The following is a 24,798-nucleotide window of genomic DNA, read 5'->3' as shown; positions in this document are numbered from 1 at the left end:
TATTTCAAAGAGGCCGGAAATCTATAAATCTCATCTAATGAAGTCATCGCTGAACCTTTGGCATCAGTCAGAAACCTTATCAGGCCTAGGCAGATATTTGATGGTAACTGTGCTATGGGGAAGTCAATTCATGCCAAATTAACTATTTCATAATGTTAAAACACTGTATCTCTTTCCACTGGGTTTTGACACATAAAGTATCGGATTGCTGTCGTCAAAATGAGTAAATCTTTCACAAAGCTTTCCACCTCATGAACTGAGATGACCACAGCCAGGCTCCAGCTCGGGGCTCTGCGGCCCTCTAGTCACGTTGTTTTGCTTTCCTAAAGCAGCAGAGATGTATGATGAGGATTTCCGTTGAAAGAGCTGTTGAATTTCTCCCTTGTGTGTTAGGCAGCTTTCCCCTGGGGCGACCTCCCACACTGAACAATGTTGACACGTTATAAGTTAGCTCTATAGCTCTTCTATGTCCTTTGATTCTCCTCCTTGTGTAAGTGTGTGTGTGTGCACATATGAATACACACCACACTGGGCGTATTTAACTTTTATTCTCTTTTGACTGCTTCCTTTTGACTGTCATCCCCTCAATTACCTTTTCAATGTCCTCTGCCTTCTTGACTCCCTTGGAAAAGTGGAATTCTTTGGCTGACTGCTCCCTTAAAATGCGCAATTACCATTGTTTTCATTTTTAAATATCGACCATCTTGGTCAGGATATAATTATAATAAGGATATCCTTTTCCACTTGCCAGTAATAAGTCACATTTGATGATTCCCTTTCAAACTGAACTGATGGGTTTTTTCCAAGCCTAGGGTTTGTGCCGCTGGATGCTTGGCGTTGCAGCCATGGTGATGGATTTGAGGCCCTTTTCTAAAACAACACGGCTTACCTTTAATCGTAGCAATCCACTTTACACATTAACACAATCAATTTAATTGGGGAAATTGCTGAGCGAGAGGTGACATCAAAGACGGAGGAGAACGGCCAAATGCATGCAATCACCCAGCATCCACTGCTGCCTCTGGACAGGGCTGTGCGTCGCGATGGCTGCACTGGAAAATGTGAATCGTTCACAATGCCTTGTAATGCAGAGAAAGGTATTTGAGGCCTGCCAAACTGCCTCACTCTGCCCATTTGTCTGGCGAGTGTTTTTCATGGTACTTTGGGGGTCATGGAGCTCTAGCATGTGACTCAGGAGCAGAGATGTTTATCCATATCCATGTGTTTGAGACACAGTATGAAACGATGGTTTATGGTTTGAGGAGCCAGATTCTCATATGTCACATTCTCCTTGCTTACATCAAGGTAAGGACGAGGTCATAATGCTAGTTTGAGTTCCAGTGAATGTATAATGCTGTTCTTTGTAAATGCGAACAATGCACAGTACCGTGTTAATGCGGGTGGGATATTGTCACACCCTGGGCTCTAAGTTTGTGGCATTTTGTGAGTTAAAGTGCAGACCAGAGTTATGTTATGTTTTTTTTGAAAGCAGAACTGATCTTGTAGGCAGTTGGTTAGATTTAACTTTAAAAAACTATTAACAGATTTTTTTTGGCTACACCTGGCAGATTATCTCATTAAACAGGCTCTATTGTGCTTAGGAAGAGTTTCCTGTCCTTTAGTAATTAGTATAGTTTGTTTGTGCATGTAAAAGGTGTCGGCGGCACATTGTTGTGGTGGTTAGCACTGTCGCCTCACAGCAAGAGGGTTTCTGGGTCTTTCTGTGTGGAGTTTGCTTGTTCTCCCCGTGTCTGTGTGGGTTTTCTCTGGGTTCTCCGGCTTCCTCCCACAGTCCAAAGACATGCAGGTGTTAGGTTAATTGCCTGTAGGTGTGAATGTGAGTGTGAATGGTTGTCTTTCTCTATTTGTCTCCATGTGCCCTGTGATAGACTTGCGTCCTATCCAGGGTGTACCCCGCCTCACGCCTGATGTCAGCTGGGTTCGGCTCCAGCCCCCCCACGACATCGATAGGGACAAGCGGTTGAAGATGGATGAATGGATGGATGTCAAAGGTGTTCTAAGATTAAAAAAAACGATATTCCATGGCAAATCATTTTCTTCATAGTTGTGTCTCCCTCAGACAACACTTATTTACCTGCCTGAAAAGCTTGTTGGCATTTATTTTGTTTTCTTTCATGAGTATAGTTAGTCACTCCTTGCCCCAGAATGCCTGGCTGTGCCCACCTCCAAGTTAGGGCTGCCCTCAAACAGACTGGTGCAGACCTAAACAGAGACTAGCTGTGAGCCACAGGGACCTGACAGTTACTTGCCCTGTAGGAACCAACAGAAAAACCTCCATCAACAGAGGAGGTGGAGACCCAGTGGATAAACTTTATTTTGAAGGATTTTGTTATTTGGGTTTTTGTCTAAAATGTCCTCACAATGACTGTGAACTTCCCAGCTGTTTATTGTTTGTAATGTGTTTCAACAAACTTTGGGGATTCCTCCTCCTTTAAACGTTTTAATAATTGAAATATTCTTTGCATAGGCTATATCGAAATGAGTGATGCTGGGTATTAAGTTCAACGAAACAGAGCTGAAAGCCGTAGACAGCTGTTTCCAAGCTCCTCCCCCTGCTGATTGTGACGGAGAATCGTTCGTAAATTCGAAACATATTTAGGGCTTTGCTCAATAAACACTTTTCAAAATTAGGCTACAGTGATGATTAAGTGGGTGAAACCCATCAATTCTATGTAAACCAGACCCCAAAAATATTGATTAATGCAGCTTTAATGAGCAGAATAATTGTTCAAGTTGGAATACTGGTAGATTTAAATGCTAATAAATGAACTGAATAGCTATAATAAATATAGAATGAACACGAATGGTGTCATGGTGTTTGGATCGAAGGTAGCCAGAGAGTTCTGTTTTTATTACATTCATGGAAATTTTGAGAAATACTCCCAGAAACTGTGATAGAATGATGATGGAGCCAGTGGATTGGCTGGGAACACGGCCATCAGAAACAGCAATCCTGGTAACGTTTTCACCAATTATATATTATAATTATATAAAAACAAAAGTCAACAAGCAAACAGATTTTTAAATCATGCCCTTTGTTACAGTCTCACATCACTTGGCATAGTTAATAGTGGCTCGCTTCCAGCATATTCATCTATGGTGAAGTACCAGAGAAAGTCCACTATAAGACTCTTAGCAGTTAATGAAATGTTCCCTGGTGTGTGCAGTCACGCACACACAAGGTTCTGACAACACAATGCAAGGGCAAACAATCACATTTGCATGGTTTGTATTCCAAATCCACTGTGAAAAGTTTCATCCACACCCTTTGACTCACACTATTTACATGTATTAAACATGATGCAGGTCTTGCATACTGAATGCTTGGTTAACAGCATCTATTGTTGCTGTAAAATCCAAACGATAAAAATACTTTTTCAATGTGGATTAAAGCAAGAACTTTCTCTAGACTTTCTGTAGATACTCCACATATGGTTGCATGATCATCATCCTGCAACCTCAGACACCCTTTGGTTGGAAATCACTTGAGCGCAGCAGGAAGACGGCCATGTCAGCAGACAAGACAGAGAAAATCCATCTCTCACCAATCAGTCAACACCACGTGCAGTGACCTAAGCAGAGGCTGCGGAGGTCGAGACCATGCTGTCCATCTCCGTTACCCTGTTCATGAATAAACAGAGGCCAGTGTATGGGTGTGCGTGTCCGTCAGGGCGATTACACGCACACAAAAACACACACAAGTGCTCACACAGCCTCGTGCCGACTCCACTGGCATAATTAGAAACATTTGGGATCATTTGCAAAGGGAACACGAGCTCTGATGGGATCCAGATGCACTACTGGGTTTCACTGAAATACAGGAACCCTTATTTACGAGGGGCCATTACTGGCTCTTCACCCAGGGAGGTGTGTGTGTGTGTTTCTGTGTGTGTGTGTGTGTGTGTGCGTGTGCGTGTGTGTGTGCTACAGGCCTGTTCACATACTAAATGAGTGTTTGTTGGTGGATCATCCATATTCAGGTCAGACTCAGTTTAATGGCTTTTGTTTTGGGTTCATTGTATTTCTCAACCTATAATGTGAGCTTATATTAACTCTGGGGAACTCGAATGCAAAGCAGCTGCCAACACACAGAAAAGTTCAAATTCCTTTCAATGATAGAGAAAATGAATTCACAATTTCATCATTTCAAGGTGCAACATCTTCTCTGTGTGTGGACTTGTCGTGTCTTCAACAGCAGTTATAGTGACAGTTAATTTCAGTCGTCTTTTTCGTTGGTGTCAACAAAAACACCTCTCGTGGATTTCCTGCGGAGGAGAAAAAAAGTTACACCATTAGCTTCCCTCTTGTTTTCATGAAGTGAGTCTCAGCAGCACTGATGGACTACTGTTTGAAATACAAAGAGGGCAAATGTTGTCACTTGTAGCACTACGCTGCCACCTTGTGGCTAAGAGATGAACCGGTAATAAAGGTTGATGAAGGTTTACATGGAATTATGGATCAGACCACAGTCCTAGTTATTACACAGCTTTTTAGAATAATCAATTCTGATTGATCAATGATGGCATTCTAACATTGATATGGGCACAGTTCTGGAGGACCGTAGACTCTGGAGGACAATTTTAAAACCACATTTTTGGTCAAATTATTGATTTCTTTCGTAAGAAGCCATGTAATAAGCAGGATATTGTAAAGTAAGCCGGTCATTATTGTGAATTACACCCCTTCAGGTTTACATCGGGCTCCTGCATGACTCTGTCTGGGTTTAATTAATAATAATGACACACTCACTCTAGCTTATTGCTCATAGGCTCTTTTACCTAAAGTGTTGCACAGGCATAAGATCAAACACACACACACACACACACACACACACACACACACACACACACACACACACACACACGCACACGCACACGCACACACACGCACACATGCACACACACACACACACACATGCACACACACTCACACACACACACACTCTCCCAAGGGGAAACCAGCGTCACTGTGGCGGCTTGTGAATATTGTTGGTATCATAAGACATTGTAATAAACTAACAAGGCATAACCGGCCACAACAACAGCCAATCTTATTGATTTTCACATTTCTATCAACAAAAGAATGAACTCATCAGTAAAATCACTGGCATGTTTAAAAATGTCATTATGCTCCCTCATTATCCAGTTACTCACATTGTTATTCAACTGTTGCGTCCTTAATTCCACCCACACTCAGTGTTCAACCTCTCTGCTCTGCTGCTCCGTCACTGTTTCCTCAGTTATGCCTGGAAAACAAGACGAGACGAAACTTTGATATGAGTTAGAAGCTCCAGACGAGGCAAACATCCATCACTGATACAGATCCAAAGGTTGCTGTGAAGTAGCATGTCATGTTGTGTAAGATATTAGAGTGTTCTATGTTGTTTCTGGCTGCAGTGTTTGAGGTGATTAAAAACATTCTGAAATCATTTTTTCTTATTTCCAGTTCAGGATGACATTTAGGATTTTTGGTGTGGTTAGATAATTCTTTAGTACATTTAGGAAAAATAAATATATCTTATCTTATCTAGGATAGGAAACTAACATAGTGAATTCCTAAATTTCCTAAAATCAAAATAACTGACAGGTCTGTATGACAATAACAATAAAGATCGGGTACAACATGATAGCCTCGCAAGAGATCTCGCTATCTCCATTGTGTTTTACTCGCAGATCAGTCTGGAAACGTGAGGCGGAGAAAATTTGGAGAAGTTACCCAAGCTACCAAACCAATCAGTGTTGGTTTTGAGGCAAGTCAAAGTGTGACGAAACAAGAAGCAACTGTTCAGTGTAAACAACATGGCGGTTATCGAGCAAGCCGCTCGCTAATGCTTTTTCTCTTGGATCCTTCTTGAATATGGACCGAGCTCCTGAAATTGGCCCTTTTATCAGTAAATTCACGTTACACAAACTACAAAATATCCTTCAAAATATCCTTGGCCCGTATGTTGGTGATAGACAGATGATTTTGCCCCTTCCCAAAAGATCTCCATACAACAGTTCCCATACTAATATGCTGAGCAAATGAAAATTATGCAAATCAATCCATCTGGCAGAGTCAGGTTAACAACATGAATGTCTCTTTTGTTTGAGTTTGTCTCCCTCTGTCTGTTTTTCCCTGCATGTTTCTCCCCTTGGTGTTTTGGTTTGTCCAGGGGCCTGTTTCACAAAGCAAGTTCAAAAAACTCTGAGTCTAACCCTGAACTCTGAGTTGATCTACTCTGAGATAGGAAACTCTGAGTTTTCGGTTTCAGAACAGCAGATTTGCGTTAGGTTGATCAACTCAGAGTAGTTTGACCTGGAGTTAAGCGCGTGCACCACAAGTAAAAAAAGACAGCATCAATGGAGCCCTGATTCGACAAGTCAACATAGCAACAGGGAAGGGGAGGGCTACGCTACAACTGGAACTGGAAATATTAATGCGCTCATACGGAGAGTTTGGGCAGGTTTACACCGCTGCAGCAGCAAAAGAGAGGGAGACGGTGCAGGAGAACATTGCGGCTCGGGTCAATTTCTAAGTTTAAATGTAGTCCTGTTGCAATCACAGTAATATCACAGGGGGAACTGCTTGAGTGGTAGCCTATTAATTTATTTAATTTAAGTGCATTCCCACGGGAGAGAAGCGCACTTGGCAGCAGCTTAAGATGAAACATAAAAACATTGTTCAAACAGGTAAAACCTCAGCACAGTCTCATGGTGACGCCTCATTTTGAGCATGTTTTAGATTGTAAAGTAAATATTACCGTAAGTGGTTGTTTTATATGTTGCAAAAAAAACTCCCATTTGCAAAAAAATGCAGCGCAACACACAATATCTGCTGTGATAAGAAACGGTACCGCTCAAAAAGAGAATTGCCTGGAAATGCAAGAACATCTATAATCAATAGTTTGATAATCATCTCCCGACGAATATTTAATTCTCTGTGCAGTAATTCTGCACCTTCATCCACGGGATCGTTATCAAAAGGACGTGCCATGGTAGTGAAATAGTTGCCACCTAATATAACTTCTAATGTCTGATTTTTGCAATGATTTTCTGAAAAAAACAGACGGAACTATACTACGCCAAAACTCGCGTGCAGACTGAATGAATGAGGAAATCAAACACTGTGTGTGGCTGAAAGAGGGCGGAGACAGAGAGAAACTCAAGGTTTTCTGAGAAAAACCTGGTCCCGACCAGGTTAGTTTCAGAGAGCATGTTACCATGGTAACTGACCGAGAGGTTAAGTTACCTCTCTTTGTGAAACAGGCTAGAGTTACCCCTCTCCCTCTGGTTTGAATTACCTCCCTTTGTGAAACGGAAAACTCAGAGTTTCCCTCATTTCAGGGTTAACAGACTCAGAGTTTTCACTAAACCTGCTTTGTGAAACAGGCCCCAGGTCTTGTAGGCGTGGCCTTACCCAGCTGCAGCCTGTTATGCTGTTCACCTGAATAGTATAAAGACCCAGAGCTGACAGGCATGCAGCGTCGGGCCGTTGTTAACCTTCCCTTGGTAAACTCTTTGTCGGATTGGCTCCGGTTACTCGTTTGTTGTTTTTTTGCGCTCCTCGTTGTTTGTTTATCTAATCGTTGTTTGTTGTATTAATCGTTGTTCTCTTTGTTTCTCCGTAGTTTCCCTCGTCCTGTTCCCTGATCGTCCGTCGTTTCCTCGTTCCAGTTTTCCCCGACCGTCTAGTTTTCAGAATATCTGTATTTCCCTGTCATTATTTCACCTTTGTTTATTGCATATAATAAAAGTTTGTTTGTACTTTTACCCTGTGTCTGTGTCTGCATTTGGGTCCAATCTCCCAGTGTTATTTCCCCGCACTGTTCATGACAATGAACGCTGAAATACAGTATAACGATTGAAAGGCCCCTCAAACCATATAATGCAGATTTAAATTTGGGTATATATCGACTGCCAAAATGACTCATTTTGAATTTGAGTCTCCCTCACTCAGACTCGCGGGTCTTTTCCTTTAACTTTTAAGTTTCTTCGGCTTAAGCTTTGTTTTAACTTCGGTTTGTTCTCACTTATTAACAGCAGAGTTCTGTAAACGTACTTCGTTAGTTAGGACGTGCAAGAATGGGACTCGCGTTGAGTCTCTGCCTGTTGGAGATTTGTTTTCTTTTTCTTTTTTTAACTGTCTGACACTTTCTTGCTGAATTCCATAAAAAAATAAAGGTAGTGGTGGTATAAATATGACAAATTAATTAGGCTGCGCACACACACACACACACACACACACACACACACACACACACACACACACACACACACACACACACACACACACACACACACACACACACACACACACACACACACACACACACTCCTTCTCCCTGCAAATCAGATCTCTCTCTCTCTCTCTCTCTGTCTCTCTCTCTATCTCTCTCTCTGTCTCTCTCTCTCTCTTACTCACTCAAACATAAAAAAGAACCAAAAAATAAATAAAAATCCCACTGATCATAGAAAAATTAAAAGTAAAAAAAAGAAAGTTATGTTGAGTATGAAAACTCTTGTTCATTACATTGATGTATATGAAGCTCAATGCTGACGCTGTCCTGGAAATAGTTTTCCAATCAGCAATAAATAGAACTATTTCTGATCAACCCATATCAATTGCATGCTTAAAATAACATACTGGTTAAAGCCCTGGCCATTTCAAGACAACTCGACTCACTTCCTGGTTAAATCCCGCCCACTTCCGGGTTAGGCCCCGTCTGCCCCGAGTACGGATACTTCATATGGTAAACGGATACAGAAAATGATGTACCCGCTCATCCCTAGAATTTGATCTACATGCCCCGTTCTGACTAAAAGGAGGCATAGACCCCAAATGCACTTTGTTTTCTTCACGAGAGGTGAAAATACATTTCCACATGACAACCTTCAATAAATGAAACTCCGCTATCTGGCCATCAACAAGGTCACAACATGCGGTGTCAAATCCCATCACGTCGTGCCCCCTCTGTGGCTCATCACTGACCTGTCAGCAGTGTCGGAGTCCATTGATAAAAGCTCAATGCGCCGATAACAACACCTCTATCGTTGAGTCTTTCCCCGGCCTCCATCACCGACCCCTGTGGTTGATCGGGAAATACAGTGTCGCTTCTGAACGTCCCTTGATGCTGTTGCTGTATGACGCTGTGAAATCACTCATGAGCCAGTAAACTGATCAAGGGAAGGAAGGATCCCTACAGTAAAAAAAGACCAGCAGTTGAGTAAATGTGGTGTATGCAAGTGTGTGCATGCATAATGTTGGAATGTGTGTGTGTGTGTGTGTGTGTGCGTGTACCTGGTGCAGGCCGACTGAGAGTCAGTCGAACCTCAGGTGGAGATGTCTTGAACAGCTTTAGCACCCTCTGCAGGCAGAGGAGAGAACTTTTAATGACTGTTAAATTATCCATTACAAGTAAAAGCCATGCATTGAAAGAGTATTCTCAGCAAAATGAACTTAAAGTTTGAAAAGTACTCAGAGTACTCATCGTGCAGTAAAAGCTTCCCCGTCAGTGTTTTAGTATTACATATGATGTTTCTGGATTAATCTTACTGCTGTATCAATGTGTTATAATGCTGTAGATGTTTCAGGTTGGGCTCCTTAATCCACAGCAATGCGTCATATTCTGTTAGATCATCATTTATGTGGCTGTGGCTGTGAGCAGTGTTGTTACTCAAAAAAAGTAATCCATTACTCATTACTCTTTTCAAAAGTAACAGTTTTACTTTATTTACAGTATTACTCCCTGACAACAGTAAGGAGTTACACTACTCCCTATATTACTTTCCATTACACCCCAGAAAATTTGTAACTGCATCCTTTTCCATCAGTATTGTGTGCCCCTGGATGCTGAAAAAGCTGAATGAATCTGGGGATGTGATTTCAAATCAGTACAGCAAGAGTTAGGTTGTAACAAATTGTTTTTTGGGGCAGTCAATGCAATATTATTACTGAAATTGCATTAGTTAATTGTTACACTTCTCGTTAGTGGTGAATGTAATTATTACTGAGTTGTGTTTCTAGTAACTAGTTACTGCCCAACACTGCCTATGAGAACCATGTGTTTCTAAAAATGTCAGAAAAACAGCCCTGCTCTCAGCTTTGCAGCGATGCATTTTGCAACTGATCTTTTTCTTTTCTAAAAAAGAGTGTTTTACAAGCTACAAGCTTAACCTATGATGACCCTGTCTGTTGTCTCTTGGTCTGTCTCTTCTATTTCTTATCAGAAAACAAAAGCAATTTGAGTCAAATAAATAAATCGAGTAAAGTAGGAGAATTTTCTCAACACATACTATAAAGGAACACTTGATCTTTTTGGTTCGAAATCATAAACAGCACATTTGGAGACACATGGTTTTCACTGGACAGGTAGGGTCTGAATAGTAGTCATCTGAAAAGTGGCTAAAGCTGGCAGACAAATGTATTGGAGTAAAAAGTACAGTATTTACCTTTGAGATATTACAGTGTAGAAGTATAAAGTTAAATCAAATGGAAATAATCAATTAAAGTACCTCAAATTTGAATACAGGCAGTACTACAGTACTTGAGTAAATTAACTTAGTCAAATTCCACTTCCGGCTGTTTTGTAGCAGATCTTTTTTAATTAAAAAAATTCCGGGCAAAACAACATTTACACCATTTCATTTGTGAAAAACAACACACAATAATTCAAATAAACATAGAAATTATATATATTCCATGCATATTTATATGCAATATGGTCAGAATATTGATCCAGTTTAAGTTAAAGGCCTGCCATAGGAACTCAGTGTAGTACTGATACTGATTAATAGGACGGGCTGCTCAGTTGAACTCCTTAATTAAAGACACATAAGGCCACTACATGAATGCAAATCAAAGATTACTAATGAGATTAGTGAAGACAAATGAATAAACTTAATTTGAAATCTGCACATACGGGGTAGGACAGCTCCTTGAGTGGCTGGCCATTGATGGCCAACAGCACGTCTCCCTCCTGGATCCTGCCGCTCTGCTGGGCTGGCTGGTCAGGGAAAAGCTGCTTTATCCGGACCAGGCTGCCAAAGGCTGGAGCGGGTGGATCCAGCTCGCACATTAGGAAGCTAAAGCCCAGGCCATTGGCACTCTTAGTCAGAGTCACTTCCTGGGTGTTGTCTGAGGGTTCAGAGGTGGGAGGAGGGAGGCAGTAATGGGATAATGAGGAGGTAAAACACAAACGTATGGAGGTCAGCAGTGTATTGGGAAGAGGAGGAGGATGGGAGGAGAGGAGGTAAGGAAAGAGAAAAAATAAAGCTAATTAGATATTGCTTATTTGAATTAGTTTTTTCCTGTTGGGATTTTGGATTTAAACATGAAACATAGTAAAATGCAAAAATAACAACAGAATTGATATTTGGTGTCTAGTTTTGGACCTCATTACTTCCCACAAGGATGCAAGAAACTGGAATCGGGGAGATATTAATGATATTAACTTTCCCACAGGGCAAATGAGATTTACAGCACCGCAGAAACAATGCCAATGGAAAGTCAATACGATCCTTTGTCGTACTGGAAACATGTTTTCCAGCATATTCTCATCAACGGGTTGATATCTTGTGAAAATTTCGAACAGCAATTAATATGATATCAAATGTAATATGTCATTCGACTTAATGCTGGGAAGCAGCAATCGGTACGTCGACGTGACCGGTTAAGTATAAGCAACAAAAGGGGACAGTTAGGATTTTTTTGTGTAACAACTATAAACTAAGGGCTACACGGTGGTGTAGTGGTTAGCACTGTCGCCTCACAGCAAGAAGGTTACAGGTTCTCATCCCGGCCTGGGCCTTTCTGCGTGGAGTTTGCATGTTCGCCCCGTGTCTGAGTGGGTTTTCTCCGGGTACTCCGGTTTCCTCCCACAATCCAAAGACGTGCACGTGTTAGGTTCATTGGTGACTCTAAAAAATTGCCCGTAGGTGTGAATGGTTGTCTGTCTCTGTTCGTCTCTATGTGCTCTGCGATAGACTGGCGTCCTATCCAGGGTGGGTGTACCACGCCCGATGTCAGCTGGGATTGGCTCCAGCACCCCCCGCGACCCCGACCCCGGGATAAGCGGTTGAAGATGAATGAATGAATGAACTATAAACTAAACTCCGGTAGAGTCGCTAACCGCCGAACGTGGCTAACACTGATTAGCTCGGGGCAGTACGGTGAAGGTATTAAAATGTCTTTTTTAACCACTAATACTGCTCAAAATAACAGCAAACCTCTGCAGCAGCATGATAAGTGTCCTGACACATAAAACAAAGCACCAACAACGTAGTTAGTGTACCCAGAATTAATAAAAGAGTGTTTTGAAAGACTTACCAACTGGCCCCTGTACAAGCTCCTCTCGTAGTAAAGTCCATTCAAGTCGATTAGCAAAGTCAATCCAAAAGAAAGGAGCCCATTGGTGCTTTATTTCATGTGTCAAACTCAAAGTGCAGGCAGTGATTTGTGCAGTCTCATATAGACCTGGCCTTGCGGAGTACCTGCTGGTCAAAGATAGCCATCAAGTGGGTCTGTGGGATACCACCTTCTCAGCCACCTTCCCAATATTGTTAAGGTGGTTGTTATCCGTAATATTCAGGTTACCATACCAAGCAATCATGGTGATTGTAAGGACAGATTCAATAAAGGATTTATAAAACTAATTGTCTGTTAAGTTCCTATCTATCAAAGAGTGAGTTAAAACAAAGGGTACTGATCATATGACCCACTAATGAACGCACTTGCCTCTTTGCTGAGTATTCCAGTCTGTGTGTCTGTGGCGACATTCCTTCTCTAAATGCAATTGCCTGCCAGGTTAGTGATGCTTTTTACGTCAGCCAGCAGCGGTTGGTCTGCCGGTTGAGCTTGACACTGAAGATATGCTACGTTTCATTATCGTCCAAATTAATCGGAAACGGGGAACTTCCAACTTCTGAGTCAGGCTTGTAGTAAGGGCAGAAGTGTGATAGGAAAATATGTGGAGGGTAACATTTCGGTGACGGATCGGAAGCAGAGAGGTGAATGTGTTTCAATAAATTTTACAAAGTAGCAAAATAAAATAAAAATTCAACACACATAGTGACTGCGAACCCTGATAAGATGGAGGGCAGCAAGCTATACGTTTTTGCAGCAGTTGGCCTCATTCAAATCTTTTTTTTCTTCACACGTGAGACGGTTTAAAAAGTTTAGTAAGGCAAAACTTGGTCAGCTCAAAATATGGTCAGAACAGATTAATCAGAATAACATTATGATCAAGGCTTGTTTTATCAAGATAAACTAAAGAAGAAAGAAGAAAATTCACAGTCAAGATAAAGAAAACATTACTTGCATGTCCTCTTCATCCTTCTGTAGACATGATGAAAGGCAACAGCAAAATTAATTATAATACTTTGACAAATAAAAATTGAATTCAGATATATTTTTCAGCACCAGATGCATACGTAAAGTTAAATGCAATGAGCAACAGCACAGGTCTGTACATATATGGCTAGGAGGGACATTTTGATAGTTAAGGTGTCGACAGACATTGGCTATTTCAGCCTCACGTCTGGTGTTATTGATGATAAACTGTCTGTGATATGTTAAAATGTGTGATCTGCCTGCCTGTGTGAGATAAAAGACGAGAGATGTGGAACGACAGATATAGAAGGACAGGCCGAAGGATAAGGGAGGCCGGGGGGATAAGAAGAGAAAGGTCAGGGTCAACAAGGAAGATCAGGATGAAGTGAAGGAAACTATGTGAAAGTTCACCTTGAGGAGTCAGACTAGCATAGTCGGCTATTAAGCGCAAAACAGCTTAGACTCTCTCACGCAGGTTCCTCCTCACTAGTCTAAGTCTAAGTTAGTTCTGTGACATCACTACAGCTCGGAAACTGCAGATCGATCTATTGGCAAAATTGCATTCATTATGAGAAGTTTGTAAAAGCACAAATGCTCTCTGCAAATATTTCTGAGTTGTCCCAGAAAGAGATGCTGGGCTTTCTTACTTTGTTGAGGACCTTGTATATATCTTGAGCACTTTAGACCTATACGGAGCTCTCCTACCGTCAGTGACAAAACTGTAGTCCCTGGATCGATCAGAGTTGGTGCTTGGAGCGGTACTGATGACCGATGATGAGCAGCTGTTGAGCTTTGGCTGGCTGGTAGCTGGGCTGATGCTCTGATTGGATCCACTGCTGATGTTGTCTGAAATAAGAGAAACCCTAGGTAGGTTCATCCTCACCCTCTCCACAACCAAGGTTACCACCTGGAAAAGAGGAGAAGAAAGACAAGAACATGATTGGGAGGAACACAAAGAAGTTATGGGAAAGAGAAGGAGAGTACAGGAAAAGAATGTGTGGTTGGGAAGAATGGAAAGAGATGACATAGAATGTTTACAGTGTTAACAATCTTAGTTTAACATGTTAGCATGCTAGAATTAATTAGCACCAAATTTACAGTAGGCTACAGCTGACTTCTTAATAGGACTAGCTGTTAAATATCCCTAATATTCAGCATATCAATTGAACGTCATTGGAGATGTCCTCTACTCTTGGGTGGGGTGGGATTTGGCAATGATCACGTGGTGCCACCTACATCGTCAGTTGTTTGCCCCAAACATCATTGGGTGTTTTGGCCACTTACTACAAGACACCCTCTGTCGAGGTTGGCCCACCACAGGATTATCAGCCCCGGTGGCACCATCCCGTCACTTGGCAGCCCACACTGCATCTTTAAGTTTCAGCCATAGCCAGTGACTGCTCCTTTCTGCTGTTGTGGCAAGTTATTTAATTGCCTTCCATTGGGCCTGCCCTCTGATTCCTACTTCCTTCAGGAGCCTTGTGGTGGACCTGGCTACAAAGCCTCTGCAGTCGACCTCCACTGGCCACACCTTCACATTCCAGCCCCGCCCCTCTGCTTCAGCTGCTAAGTTGGCATATTGCAGTCTCTTCCGCTCGAATGCTCCATCGATGGCATCTTCCCATGGGACGGTCAGCTCAATGATGAATGAATGAATGAAGACACGCTGGCAGGTTTTGGACCAGAGGACCAGGTCTGGGCGCAGGTTGGTCACTGCAATTTCGGGTGGGAAGGTGAGCCTCTGGGTGAAGTCCACCCGCATTTCCCAATCCCGGGCTGCGTATAGTGGACCTGGGTCCGGAGGAGATGACTTGGTCCCTCCTTTCTCCCCTTCCCTTCCGTGGACCTGTGGTCTGGGCGTTTAGAGGCATGGCATTGGTGGTTACCCGCCTGTTCTCGATTTCAGCAGCCAAGCACTTCAACACCTGGTTGTGGCGCCAGGTGTATCTTCCCTGCGTTAGGCTCGTCTTGCAGCCCACCAAGATGTGTTTGAGGGGTGCCGGGGATGGACACTGGAGACAGGCTGGGTCCTCTCCATACCAGACATGCAGGTTGGTTGGAGAGGGCAGGACATCATAGGTTGCTGTAGTGATGAAGCTTAGCCTGTTGGACTCCATGCGCCACATATCGCTCCACGTGATTTTCCTCCTCTCAACGCCTTCCCACTTCATCCAGCGGCCTTGCTGAGCTTGGGAGACCGCTGTGGCACACCTGGCTGCTTCCTCCTTGTGGCGCACTTCCTCAACCTGCATGTGCCGCTGTTTGGCTGGAGTAGCCTTTTGCCGTATTTTTTTCTATTCTAAAATATAGTTGGAAAACAAGGTGGCTCAAGGTCTTTAGTCAATGAGGAGAGAATTATGACCTCTTCATCACTAGTAGCACACTTTTTGAAGTTTTTCATGTATAAATTTGTTGACATTGCCAGGGATAAAAATCATGGCCAGAATGTACCGAAATGCACCAGTAAGAAAGGTTCAGTTTTTTTTTTTCCGCACCAGCACCCATGTATTCATGTAATAACTTACACTAACTGAGTCGGGTCAGAAATATGCGACCCAGCCGCTCTGTAATCGTCACACCCCTAGTTTATCTGTAATCAGTGGTGTCTAATGGCCTTCTCACACTGACATAATACAACATCAGTCACATACCTCCCCAGTTTTACTGAGACGCTCCACAGCCTGCTGGTAGGTGAAGCCCTGGAAGCTAATCCCATCCACCTCCAACAGTCTGTCACCTTTATCAGAGAAAGTTTGAGACAAATATACAGATTCATTATATTTTATTCACTTTTTTCCTCTTCTATTTCTTTTAATTCCATATGTTGGTTATTATTTCTAGCATTTAATATCACTCCGTCGCTCAATAAGTCCTTATTATTTTGTGTAAATTAGACTATAGAATAGTTAATATTAGTGTCATAAAGAAACCTATAAGCACAAGAAAAGCATTGTCATGCATTTAGTAGCAAGTTCAAGTTAAATTTTATATATATAGCACAGTTAAAAATAAAGAAGGCCTGTAGCAGTCATCCACAGTGTTATACAGAGGAGAGACAAAAACAAAAAGGACGCATGTACAATAAACGGGGAAAAATGCACATCATCACACAAACTCATACACAAATGCATGAAGCACCTGAACATATACAGGGTGTTTCTTCCTTTTTTCCTATTCACAGTTCCGTCTGAATGTAATGTGTAATATGCTGCTCATTATTGGCACTGCCTGTAGGGGTGCGCTCACATTGTCCATCCGTACCGTGCCCCGTGCTTTAGGGTACTTGTCCCCCTGCGGCCCAGGCCCGTTTGTACTCACACTACCTGGGCCTCGACGAATGCTTCTTGAAGCCTATACGTCATCACGCCGTAACACGTCACACGCATTGATTGACATCATTGCGATGCGTCACTTTGTTTCCAAATCTTTCCATAGACCTCTGAGTTTTTGTGCATCTTGTCCGACTGTTTTTTCATATTTTCATCTGACCAAATCTGCAGTAAACACTATACCTCCGCATCACACCAACGTGAACCTTTCGCCACCAACGTTTTAAATGTCTGCGCATGGTCTGTCCTTCTTTTTTTCTATGTCTGAACAGGCGCACATAAAATGACGTCAGAACCCGTAGGCCTTGTGCTTGTGCTCGTACATGTGCACACGCTCGTGCTCGTACATATGCAAACATGCTTTAGAAAAAGCCCACCTCTCCCAAACAAGTCGTGGACGGCAAGCGTGCCACTGCTAGGCGCGGTGCACGGTAGGGAAGGACAGTGTGAGTACGCCCTTAGTTGCAGTTATTTCCCTTGGTCCACAGGAAGAATAAGTGAGGCTTTATAGAAACAACCCATATACCCCTTCAACTTTAGGTGGCTGACTATAAACCTACAGCCCAATAATCCTTTGTTTAGGATTGTCAGCACTGTCTCTCTATCAAATTAAAAAAGTTAAACGATCCTGAGTTCTGTAAGAAAAAAATCAATAAATGGCCTCACTAGGGAAGCTTCAAATGATTGTAAACATATCAAACATGCAATCAGTTAACCAGTTTGAAAAGTCTGTTCTACACAAGTGCATTAGCATGGTTGGATTTGATATTTAGTGTCTCTGTGTCACCACTCGTACACCTATGGCTGTTATTAGGGACTTTAAGCAGCGACGGTTGAAGGGACAGCTACAGCATTCCAGAAACATTCCACTGGGTTCTTGACGGTTTAGCCCAAATGTCTACTACGGGAAAAAGACTGGCTCCACTTGTACCGAATAACAAGTAAAAGGATTTTTTACACTTCTAAGAATATAGTTGAAATTTCATATTTGTACCTTGGCATTTCCATGTATAAAATTAGTATATGGAAGTGACCTTGATGAGAGAAGGCAGTAAGAAAGTTGCCTGAGCAGCTCAGGTGTTGGTATACTTGTACATTAAAAATGGAAATTGAGAAAGGAGTTAAGGAGTTGTTCAATGACTGAAGTATGGTCCCAGATGTGTTGACAGCACTGATGTTAATTTGGATGACAAGCAGCGGCCGGTGTTTACAGCCAGGAGATAGGGGTGTCTTAGTAGGGCCAAGCGTAGCTAATGGCTAATTCACCAGTGTTAGTATACTTTTGCTGACTCTTGCAAAGACAAAGCTAAAGTAAATGGTAAAAACAGTATTTGATTAGAAAGGTAAGAAGTTAGACTTTAGTTTTGCACCATTACACTAACTCAAAACATTACACAATCATTAATATTTGCAGCTTGAAAAGAAATGTTGACGATAGAACTTTAGCCAAAAACCGTCTAACCGGTGACATAATCACAATAGCTGTAATACCTGAATGTAAACGTCCGTCTCTCTCAGCAGCCCCTCCTGAAACAAGGTTTCTTATGTAGATTCCTCCATTAGGTTGGTTAGTGTTGACACCACCCTAAGTGATTAATGACAAAAACTTTGATTTCATTTCAAAATGCTTTTGCTGAAGGTTGTTATTTCACTGTTTGTAGCAGCTAAGTTCATAGTGCAGTAGTGATCCCACTGCTGTAGATGAGTTGCTGTAGCAGTAACCTTTCTTGACTGTTCATTCCCAATGTTTTAATCAAACTCATACATTAAAAACACATTCATTAGACAGGTGCAGGGTTTTAGAGGTTGACATCAAAACCACATTGTTCCTTCATCATTAACAAAACAGTTAATAGACTCACAGAGATGCTGATGCCCAGACTTCCTGATATCTTTCTGAGCTCCACAGTGATCTCCTCTGGCCTCACACAGTTTTGAGGGGGAGCCAGAGAGCAGCTCTCCTGAACCCAACACACACAGAAACAACAGCCAGTTCAGTCCTATCTCACTTTGTCTGATAGCATACACAGCTACCTACTGATCCATGCATCCGCACAGATCATTAGCAGATATTTTTACAGTCACAACCACAAAATCCCCCATCACTAGATCAATTATTTTAAAGAAAGATACAGATACCGTCCCCATGACTCTACCTGTGCGCCGAGGGCTCGCGTTTCTCTGGGGACGTGAAGCCTGTTGCCGGTCTTCGGCGTCATCATGACTGAAACAATCTCATCCAAACTCTCGTCTGCTGATCGTCCGTGGGTCATCAGCGTGGTCAGGGACTCGTAATACCTCAACACGGGAGAACGCACACTGTTGGGACTGAGGCCCGCTATGGATAAAAAGCAACAAAGTCAGTTAATGTTATGCCTAAAAAAACTTGGAGTATTTTCATTTTCATACCCGATTGTTCACGGTATTCACTCTCAATACATTGATTTCATAAAGTTACAGATATGGTCAAAGCCTCCTTTGTTCTAGTAAGGTGCCAGAAAGGTGTAGTGGGAGGGTGTTTTCAGAGCTATTTAACCATCCAACAATCTCTTCTGATGGAGTATCCTGGCCCCTTAAGAAGCTAGAGCCAGTAGCCAGTTAGCTTAGCTTAACACAAAGACTGAACACAGGGGGAAAGAGCTGAAGCTGAAGAGATTTTACCTCATATTTTGTGTGGACAAAAAAAGCTGAGATCATGTAAATAATTGAACTTTGGAGGTGCTGGTACACTAAGTACTCTGCCCAAGCCCGAATTTAATTGAATCGGATTGAACTGAACCCGGGCTCTTAATTTTTTTTATTAGCCTTCTTATAATTGGGTCGGGAGAAAGCTCTGTGATAATCAGAAATGTTATATAGGCTTTATTACAGGAAAGATAGTAACAAATGTGTACAAAAACACTGCTGTGCCTCCTCCACTGGCACGCATCACACTGGCACTGCCTTGCTGTGTGTGCACTGTGTGGCTTCAAACTGGAGTTTGAAGATGTAAAGACATAAATAAAAAACAGGAGAATAAACACTGATCAAGTTTGGACCTTAGCACAGTTTATCTCACACTCCAGTCAGTGCAGAACATATACTCAGAGCTATCAGAACTTCAGTGCATTGAAAACACTGCACCTTTCTGGTCACTATTTTGGAGCCATTCAATGCCCAGAGAGAGCTGGAATGCGACAGATGCACCCCCATAAACATGGTTTGCCTCTGTCATGAGAGACTGAAGAGACACTGTGCCAGCCCTCTCCCAGAAAGCCTTTCAATTTGAAATGTTAGTTATACAGTTACAGCTATGTGCTACCTGGCGGTTACACATATTTGGAAATTAATACCTCCACTTAGTCTATGTTACCTGTGTTTCTGAGCTGGTTAATCTAACATTACAAACAAACTCTTCTTCACTTCCCTTAAGTCCACGAACCCGAGGTGTCGGGTGGGGATCAGAAAGAATGCATGATTAGGGGAGTTAGAGGCTGTGACAATCACATTCACTCCTGTCACCCTTTTAATCCAAGAGCTCCCCCCGTCTTGATGAACTGACAGTTTGGGAATCCTGTAGAGTTTTGCTCAAAGAAAACTTTGGTCTGGGACTTGGCAATAATCATTTTTAAAGTTTTGTTTTGAACCCGAACAATCTCTATCACATCATGTTGTTCATCAAAGCAACACATCTGCCTGTATTAGAATTGAAAATGCGGAGCTCCAGGCGGCATTATGGCCAGCCTTGATTGAAAAAAAGATGATGCGTACAGCCGTTATGTTGTATGTATGTTTAGAATGGAGACACCGAGTGAAAGATGGGAGAAGTTTTAAGTGAGCTGAGTGAACTGATTCAGTGCGCCTGTCTCCAACACGCCCATTGAAGAAGAAACTGTGTAGAATATTTAATCAAAAGACCCATTTGATGTGCAACATCATGTCTGTTATCACCTGTGCCAAGGTGTTTTTGAAGAAGCCGTGCCTGTGGTGATGTGTGAGTTCAGTTTGATCGATTTGTGACTCAGATCCATGACGTCTTTTTAAAATACACCCTTGAGAGCAAGATGTATCAACAAGAACTGACATTTAACATGAATATGGGGGTGATGATGATATAAAAAACACTAAAATGTTCGTCATATTATTGCATATGGCAATAGAGAGCAACACAATTCACCCAGGCAGAATAACGTGCAAACAAAGAAGGGGAAAGGTCCCAGCCACACTATAATTACACACATACAGTAACCACACACAGGCACACACGCGCAGAGCACCTTTTGGCTGTGAGATAATGAGCTGCACCTCTTCAGGGCTGCTGTGCATGACCTCTGCTGCCTCACTGAAGGTGACGCCCTCCAGGCTGATGTGGTTCAGAGAGATCAGACGACCACCTGCAGGCAAAGGTCACAGTGAAATGGTGGTGGTGTCCAGTAACAGTGGAGTTTGAAGACCTCCCCACCACCTCTGAACCCACGTTTGACTTCAAAGCATAGACACCATCCATACTATCCTTCAACAGTCCTTTACTCCTTTACTGAACATTCTCTGCATCCAAAGTTTGATTTTTAAATGGGAAATCAAAGTTCTGCAATCAGTGAAGGTGGAGCTTCAGCATCACATGGAACATGGTGTTGCTAGAAAGTAAAAATGTTGATGCATGATTCTCTACCTGGTCGAATGCGACCATCCTTATCAGCAGGTCCACCAGGTATAATAGAAGCCACAAAGATGCCCAAGTCATAATGGCCCACAGTGTCCTCTCCAACTATCACTACACCTGTATAAACACAAAGCACGGACGTGTCAAGAAAATACTTGGCATCCTAAGCATTCTGTAGACAGTTAAATCAAAATCTTAATCTTGGCGTCAAATCAGTCACTACAACATAACAATGTTGTGTTATAAATTGTGATTCGCCAACATTCCCATGCAACAAAAGTGCATTCTCAATACCGTTTTGAGGAACCCATTTTTTTAAATCGACCAGTGCACGGTTTGAATTGGTCGCTGTGAATTGAAGCAAAACTACTTGGTCTGCTGTAGGTTAGTCTGGCTTAATGGATATACAGTGCAGGTATAAAGCTCGACATCCGCGGACGTGGCTCACGCGTCAGATGTCACACTCCTTCGGCTATCTGTTTCTCAAAAGCACCGTCGCTGTATCCGTGGGCTTCGTGCCACTCAAGGCTGTGATTGGTTTAAGGAAATGCAAACAACCCGCTGTTATTTTTCTTCCATACCAGAATGTCAACTCCTGAAACCAGACAATACTGCAGCGTTGGAGTATGGTCCGGCAACGCAAGACTACTTGGTTAGGTTTAGAGTAAGATGATGGTTTGTGTTAAAATAAGTATGTTTGTTAGCTAATGTAAGAAGACTGGATATCCCAACCCCCTTCTGCCGGCGATTTGAATTCACTCTGCACCTGGGTCTGGAAAAGAGCAGGTCTATTCCACCTGTTTCCTATCCCTTTTTTTGGATCCAATCACCAAGCTGGCTTTTTCCACCTGGCGCCCTAGTGGCTGGTTGATGATGACAGAGTGTCACAAGCAAGCTTTGTGCTTTATAGCCAGGCTATAATTTAAGTAGTGTATGTAAGTTAAAGTCAGTGTTGACTTTTGGTTTCACACGGGACATAACCAGCAGTCTGGGTGAGAGTCCTGTGTTTGTTTGACCCATCCATCTACCCTGACCTCCTCCCTACACAGAGTTTCTTGGACTTTGATCTCTTACAAACCTGGACACTTATCTCCTTTTTCTCTAACATACCTGGACACTTATCTTCTTTTCTTTGTGCAATAATTGTATCGTACTGCTCATTTTTGTCATATACAGTCATACATATTTTATCTTATAAATTTCCTCTACATTTAACTAATCTGATTTATTTTTCCTTGAATTTAGTTTGACCTGTATTTGTACATCAACCTCATATATATTTGACTAAGAGTTTATTGCTAACTGTATATATACTTCCTGTATTTATTTAGCTAAGAGTTTATTGTTTATCTTATTCTGTATTTTTTTATACCTCCTTTGTGTTTTTTGTAAGCTGCTGGAAATTCAATTTCCTTGCGGGAGTCATACCAAAGGGATCAATAAAGAGAAGTCAAAGTCTAAGTCTAAACATATTTGTGATACATCAAAGACATAAACAGGGACAAATATTATTTCAAAACATAATTGAGGATACATTTTGTTCGTATGAGAACGCAATTTTCAGGAGATAGCGCTGGATCAGCTTACCCAGGCCAAGCTTGGGGTCTTTCTTTAAAGAAACACATATGACTTCTCTCTCTGGCGATGAACCTAGTTTTGTTGGGGTTTCTGTAAGACACAAAGTAGGATAACACATAAACATATTTAAAGCGTAACTTCTAACTAACATTATGCAGTCATCCATCATTCATGTGGTATAGCAATGACATTTTCAAAGTGCATCACCTCACAACTACTGTCAGCATTGAATTTTGAACCCAAAGTACACCCAGTCCCTCTCATTTCTCAGCATTTCTATGTTTGTGATGTTGCTTGTTTGTAGGGTAGAAAAAAATGAGCAGTATACTTGACATACCTCTGGCTGCTGGGGAGCCAGAAGGTGCTTCAGATCCGCTCCTCTGAGAGCAGGCTGGGGAACGCATACCAGTGCTGCTGCGCTGACTGCTGGAAGAGGTGCTGCAGAAGAAACAATGTGATAATAGCAATAGAGTGATTACACAATTCTGTCCTCAGAGAACAGGAAGTGCATTTCCTGCTGCAGTAGTTTGTTTTGAAGAGACAGAAGAAGAAGTGAAATTAGCACAAGCTAGCACCTCTGCTCATTGAGGCGCTGGTTTTTGATACGGGCCTCAATCCTGGCTGCAACGTCATTGCACAGCTTGTTCAGGGACTCATCCTGAGGCGTGGTCAGACCGCTGTCATCCTGCGGTGTCTCTGAACAGGAGAAGGACTTGAGCCCGCTGCTCGGAGCGTGACACACTGCCGCGTACTGCACAATGTTCTCTTCTGGAGTTAAACACAAAGAAAGGAGTGGAAATAGCAGGTTTCTTTTTTTTATAATCTCTTCTAGGGTTAACAGAAAATGCCAACAATAGGCTACTTGGTGAGTTCTACAACTCAAAGAGCTGTCTTTGGCAGTAGTCTTGGTGTAGCAACTGACCTGAGACCAGGCTGTGGCTGAGCTGGCGAGAGTTCATCTCATTGTTGAACTTGTGTTGGGCTGAACAGAGGTTACACAGATATTTGGCTATCTTTGATCTCTCTGTGATGAAGGTGTACTTCTTCTTGCTGCCACGGCTCTCTACTACAAATTTACGCCTCTGAATGAACATGAAAGAAAGGTTTTTAGGGAATAACAAGCACAGAAAGATAACACATTTTATAAAAAATTCAAACTGTAATAGAAGTTAAAAAATAGACTGTATATAAAGATGGATGGCTTGACAGCTCTCTGCTCAACATTTGACTCAACCCCTGGTGGCTGCAGTATTAATCGTAAATCCCGCCTCATCCAAGTACACTAAAGAAACTCTAAAGATGGTTTCTGTCATTTTAGCTAGTTCTGATCATTCTGATTTATGTTTAAATGTTAATTTTTTTTATTGTTATTTGATGCTAAAAATTGATTGATAGCTGTGATTGACTAGTGATTGTTCCCGCGGGTGTATGGACGGGAACATGGCAGCGACCATATCCGGGCTATTTAGGCTTCACTCTGGAGAAGGTGGAGACATGTTCATCTTTATATACAATCTATGAATTAAATCATTATCACTTCACTCACATTAGAGGAGATGGTAGCTGTCTCCCTCCAGTAGAAAGTCTGACCGGAGGATCGACAGCCATCTTTAACCTCGTAGATGATGACTCCTTTGGCACAAACTCCGAGAATGATCTCTCCTTCTAAGGGCTTTTTCTCACGCATTACACGGTAGAACAACACGCCGTATTCAGGCAACTGCTGACACACCTGAAGGGACAGACAGAGTGTTAACAGTACTCCATATAATATTAATGGCAGTCATAGTGGTACCATTAGATATTCATTTTCATAGAGGGTTACAGGAATTACATATATTTCTTAGGGCAGCCCAGAAGTTAGTGTTAGACAGTTAGACAAAAAGTCAAAGGGATTTTTCCATTGGGATTTGGATTATT

General features: G+C 42.2%; 1 protein-coding gene across 1 annotated transcript in view; it reads right to left on the bottom strand.

Moving 5' to 3' along the window:
* Positions 1-2,906: 2,906 nt before the first annotated feature.
* frmpd2 (FERM and PDZ domain containing 2) overlaps positions 2,907-24,798 on the bottom strand; it is a gene marked incomplete at its 5' end in the record, with an annotated part of 29,502 nt that continues 7,610 nt past the window's right edge. The window contains 17 exons of the mRNA XM_083932863.1: positions 2,907-4,286; positions 5,175-5,266; positions 8,992-9,199; positions 9,301-9,367; positions 10,922-11,136; positions 14,035-14,236; positions 15,981-16,066; positions 18,150-18,243; positions 18,521-18,619; positions 18,815-18,996; positions 20,915-21,031; positions 21,310-21,417; positions 22,888-22,968; positions 23,216-23,316; positions 23,454-23,646; positions 23,801-23,960; positions 24,425-24,610. Coding sequence (XP_083788989.1) covers positions 9,162-9,199; positions 9,301-9,367; positions 10,922-11,136; positions 14,035-14,236; positions 15,981-16,066; positions 18,150-18,243; positions 18,521-18,619; positions 18,815-18,996; positions 20,915-21,031; positions 21,310-21,417; positions 22,888-22,968; positions 23,216-23,316; positions 23,454-23,646; positions 23,801-23,960; positions 24,425-24,610 — 1,929 coding nt within the window. The 3' untranslated portion in view covers positions 2,907-4,286; positions 5,175-5,266; positions 8,992-9,161. The remainder of the gene's footprint in view (positions 4,287-5,174; positions 5,267-8,991; positions 9,200-9,300; positions 9,368-10,921; positions 11,137-14,034; positions 14,237-15,980; positions 16,067-18,149; positions 18,244-18,520; positions 18,620-18,814; positions 18,997-20,914; positions 21,032-21,309; positions 21,418-22,887; positions 22,969-23,215; positions 23,317-23,453; positions 23,647-23,800; positions 23,961-24,424; positions 24,611-24,798) is intronic.

The sequence above is a fragment of the Echiichthys vipera genome (assembly GCF_963691815.1).
Source record: "Echiichthys vipera genome assembly, chromosome: 18".
NCBI classification, from domain to species: domain Eukaryota; kingdom Metazoa; phylum Chordata; class Actinopteri; order Perciformes; family Trachinidae; genus Echiichthys; species Echiichthys vipera.
Note: the sequence above shows the minus strand (reverse complement) of the source record. Positions and strands in the feature narration are given on the sequence as shown.